At 38.9% G+C, this 4,553-nt stretch overlaps 1 protein-coding gene and 1 pseudogene across 1 annotated transcript in view; both read left to right on the forward strand.

Moving 5' to 3' along the window:
- Positions 1-1,864, forward strand: part of LOC106314194 — a 3,028-nt gene extending 1,164 nt beyond the window's left edge. Inside the window, exons 2-3 of the mRNA XM_013752114.1 lie at positions 27-581; positions 741-1,864. Of these exons, the coding sequence (XP_013607568.1) occupies positions 27-581; positions 741-1,864 (1,679 nt within the window). The remainder of the gene's footprint in view (positions 1-26; positions 582-740) is intronic.
- Positions 1,865-1,888: 24 nt separating this feature from the next.
- LOC106314196 overlaps positions 1,889-4,553 on the forward strand; it is an 8,770-nt pseudogene continuing 6,105 nt past the window's right edge.

A 4,553-nucleotide genomic window follows, 5' to 3' on the forward strand; every position in this document is an offset into this window, starting at 1 on the left:
GACATTAACTTATGTGCAAATACCAGAATATTTCGTCTGGAACAACAATTCCAAAGTCTGGTATGAACGTAAGAAAGGAAAAACCATTGGGCGAATTGTGGCTGTCCATCCATCAGTAGGTGATCGATACTATCTGAGGATCCTCATCAATAAGATTAAAGGTCCTAGAAGTTATGACGAGCTGAAAACTTTCAACGACGTGAAATACCCTGACTTCAAATCGGTTTGCCACGCACGAGGCTATTTGGATGATGATGTTGAATGGCTCGAGAGTATGTCGGAGGGTGCTAGAACAGCCACCCAATACCAACTCCGTGATATGTTTGTCACCTTTCTAAACACTTGCTTCGTTGCAAGCCCCAAAGGACTATGGGAGCACTCATGGAAATCAATGAGCGAGGACATACTCCACAAGAGGCAAAAGATCTTAGGCCACACAAATCTGGAGCTGGACGATGAGACCCTTGAGCAGTACACGTTAATCGAAGTGGAAAAGTTGATGCGCATGCAAGACCGTTCTTTAAACGATATTAAAGAGATGCCTAAGATCAAACAAGTTTTGAAAAAAGAATTGGGGAACAGTTTGTGGAACCAAGAAATGGATTAGAATGTTGCCGAAGAAACCCTCAGACATGACAGTTAGTACAACTTGCTTAACGCCGAGCAGCGTGCGATTTACGAATCAGTCTTAGACTCTGTTGACAAAAAGGATGGAAAACTATTCTTTGTACATGGCGCAGGGGGTACAGGAAAAACATTCCTCTATCAAACCATCATATCCAGACTTTGCTCGAGGAAACAAATCGTTCGCCCGGTAGCTTCTTCGGGAATAGCCGCATTGCTACTACCAAACGGAAGAACAGCTCATTCACGCTTTAATATTCCTTTGAAGATCGACGAAGATAAGCTCTGCAACATCAAACCAGGTATGATGCTCGCTGAACTCATTGAGAAAACGGACCTTATAATCTGGGATGAGGCACCTATGACGCACAAACATGCCTTCGAAGCACTTGACAAAACTTTGAAGGACATAATGTCTATGAAAAACCCACACGCAAAGGATCAAACTTTCGGCGGAAAAACGGTTTTGTTAGGTGGTGATTTTAGACAAATCCTACCGGTAGTTCCACAAGGGAGTCGAGCTGATACCGTCTTAGCTTCGATATGTCATTCATATCTATGGAATTTTTGCCACAAGTTCCCTTTGAAGACAAATATGCGAGTCAACCAGGACGAAAAAGAGTTCTCCGATTGGCTTCTCAAAGTCGGTGAAGGTCGTCCAGAATCAGAACAGGTAGGCGCAGACGATGGCTACCATGACCAAATGGTAAATATCGATCCAACATTGCTCAAAGAGACTAAAGAAGAGTCACTAAAGCAAGTTGTCGATGCAGCGTATGGTGATACCAACCAAATAGAGGCCTCCAAAAGTTCCTACACCGATAAAGCTATCCTAACGCCCAGAAATGATACAGTCGATGAAATCAATGCGTATACAATCTCCAAAACCACCGGAGAGTCAAAAGACTACTACAGTTACGATAGCTTTGAGGTTTCGGAAAGTCAATCTAACCAAAATGAAACACTATACGCCATTGAGTATCTCAACTCAATGGAGTTTCCAGGATTGTCTTCCCATAAACTCACTCTCAAAGTTGGGGCCCCGATTATGCTTCTGCGAAACATAAACCAAACAAAAGGATTATGTAATGGTACCCGTATGATCCTAACCCACATAGGCGAAAGAGTGCTTAAGGCAGATATAATTGCTGGTTCCCACATTGGAAATGAAGTTTTGATCCCACGAGTGGTCCTTTTGCATGGGGATACACAGCTACCGTTCACTTTACGTCGACGCTAGTTTCCTATCAGATTGTGTTATGCGATGACAATCAACAAAAGCCAGGGCCAAAGCTTAAAAGAGGTTATCCTATACCTTCCTAGACCGGTCTTCTCACATGGTCAACTCTACGTGGCCCTCTCACGTGTAACAAGCAAAGCAGGACTAAAAATCATCAAAGGCGAAGACTCACACAAACAAAAAGTGAAGAACATAATCTACAAGGAAATCTTCAACCGCCTTAATTCTCATGAGAGTAAGTTAAAACTCAGAATCTCATGGAAGATTTCTATGTGGTTATCTATCTAATAATTCATATCTATCTACTATGCAGCACTCGAGGTACCACCAGAAATGAATCAGAACTAAAACTCCTTCCGTGATGAAGGTTACCTCACTACTTACAAGTACGTCTCCCTACTCTACTATCTAATTAATTGATAACTAATACCAATCTATGTTCACTGATATATTTAAAAATAAATTTCAGGCTCCCCAACACGGAAACTCCTTCGCTTCCATCAAACTTTTTCCCTTCCATCAAACTCTTCGTCAAAATTCTACCATCTTATTTATGTTTTTTTCTTCTATGTTTTAAGACTTTAACATTTCCTCTTAATAATGATAAGGACAATAATTTTAACATACATAAATTTTAAAAAGATTAAAGTTATTTTTTTAAGATTTTCAAAACATTATATTATTCAAACATTCTAATGTGTGAATTGGTTATTTTCTATAATTTAACATAGACTGTTTCATCAAAATTGATATGTCACTAATAATTTTCATACAAAATAACCCGGGCTCTAGTCTATATAATAATAGTATCTCCCCCAAGGCTATCCACCTAGGCAGTTTTAAAGTTTGTGGACCCCACGTTTTTTTGGTTTGGTTTGATCACAAGTTTTCGAGTTTTGTTTGATTAGGGTTTTATTGATCTCCTTCTTCGACCCTTCAACGGTCGCGTCTTAAGGTGGCGGTTGATTTCCACCACCGTAGCCGTAACCTGATATCGCTGGAAACGAAAAGGTAAACACTTTGCAAAAGAGATCGAAGAAAGAATGAGTTGACAATAAAGGTCTGTTTCTTTTAGTTTCTGATATGTTTTAGGAAAAAGAAACCAAGAAAGAAGCTTTCAGGAATTATTTAGAGTTCGGTGGAGTTAGGGGCTTTTAGGAAGTATTTGTTATTGATTCTCTCACCAAAGGTATTGTTTCTTTTTCTACATTACACCATCACTAAAAGAAACTGCAACCGTTTCTGTATCAAATAGTTTGATCGTTTCCTGACATAATAATTTGATTTATACTCTTTTGTATGTTCTGGAACACAATGTGGGTTTCCAATTTACTTCTGGTTGTTTTGTATGAGCAGAATGACAAGTCTTCCTTCCTGTACTTTGTTTCTAACCAATATGTACCCAGGTGATGATAGCTTTTATAACTTAATCCTAATATGACTTAAGGTCAAAGAGTATAATTTTTTTATGATCTCTAACCATAATATCCTTCTTTCGTTTTGCTTTCAGATTCATCCAGCAAAATCTAGGAGGTCTTTCAGTTTCTGATTACGAGAAGCTTCAAGCTGAGAAGTCTAATCTTCAAATAAAGTATATGAGCTATTTGCTAAACATCAAGAAACGTTGAGAGAGGTATCACGTCCTAACTTGAATATAAAAGTTCCATCATCAAACCATCTGTAGCTGATTAGCAAATCATTCCATGCTTATGTAGTTACTTATAGTGGCTCTACAATACACCATCCATAATCTTAAACATATCGATTCATCCTTGATAAACTGAAACTACTTGGGGCCAGTAATATCGAGTAGCTAACTCTCTCTGTAGCTAACATTCACAATTGATGTCGTTGTTGTCCTGGTTTCAACTGCGAAGTCACCTTTGATAATTTACATCTTGGTCGCCCTTCTCAACAAGTTTTTGATGCTCATCCATTTTCATGATGCAAGGTATATCCAAAAGTATTCAGACTTCATGTGAATTATTCTTCTGCTTCTTGATGGGAAGGTATTCGATCAACAAACTCTTACATATCCAAATCTCGCTTTGTTTCACTGGCCAACTAATTTTGGCAACTGTTATTGTCAATAGAATTCTGTAATCCACACTTTCATCCCTGCATTCAATGATTTAAAACCAACCAATATGGTCACCTGTCTAAAAAAAAAGACCACCCATTCGTCATAGGACGTTTCATGCTTTCCACAACGATCACACTATTCGACAAGTCTTACGGTGAGGGGTTCTGGGGAGGACTCACACTCCACTTGAACATGAGATGTTTTCAAATTCCAGCATTGATAGAGAGCGGAAGCCGTATGAGTCAAAGATCTAGGGTTTGATCTCGAACTCGCGTAACTTGTGAACGAAGGTATCTTCGAAGACAAGATGAAGGATGCGAATACTCTTCGCAGTGCTTGTTAAAAGCTCTTAGGGGCGCGAATACTCTTCGCAGTGCTTGTGAAAGCTCTTTAAAATAAACTCAGAAATCTTATTCAATTAATCGTGTCTCTTTTTCAAAGACTAAAGCCGCTATTTATAAGGCTGATATAGTTAAAACCCTAAGCTATAAAGGAAAGTTTATAATTAGCTAATCCTAGTAATAAAAGGAAACTTAGAACACACGTAAAGCCCAAAAGAAGAAAGGCCACGATACTGGCGGTGAAAGAGATAATGCGCTGCATCAA

The sequence above is a fragment of the Brassica oleracea genome, chromosome C9 (assembly GCF_000695525.1).
Source record: "Brassica oleracea var. oleracea cultivar TO1000 chromosome C9, BOL, whole genome shotgun sequence".
In the NCBI taxonomy this organism is placed as follows: Eukaryota; Viridiplantae; Streptophyta; class Magnoliopsida; order Brassicales; family Brassicaceae; genus Brassica; species Brassica oleracea.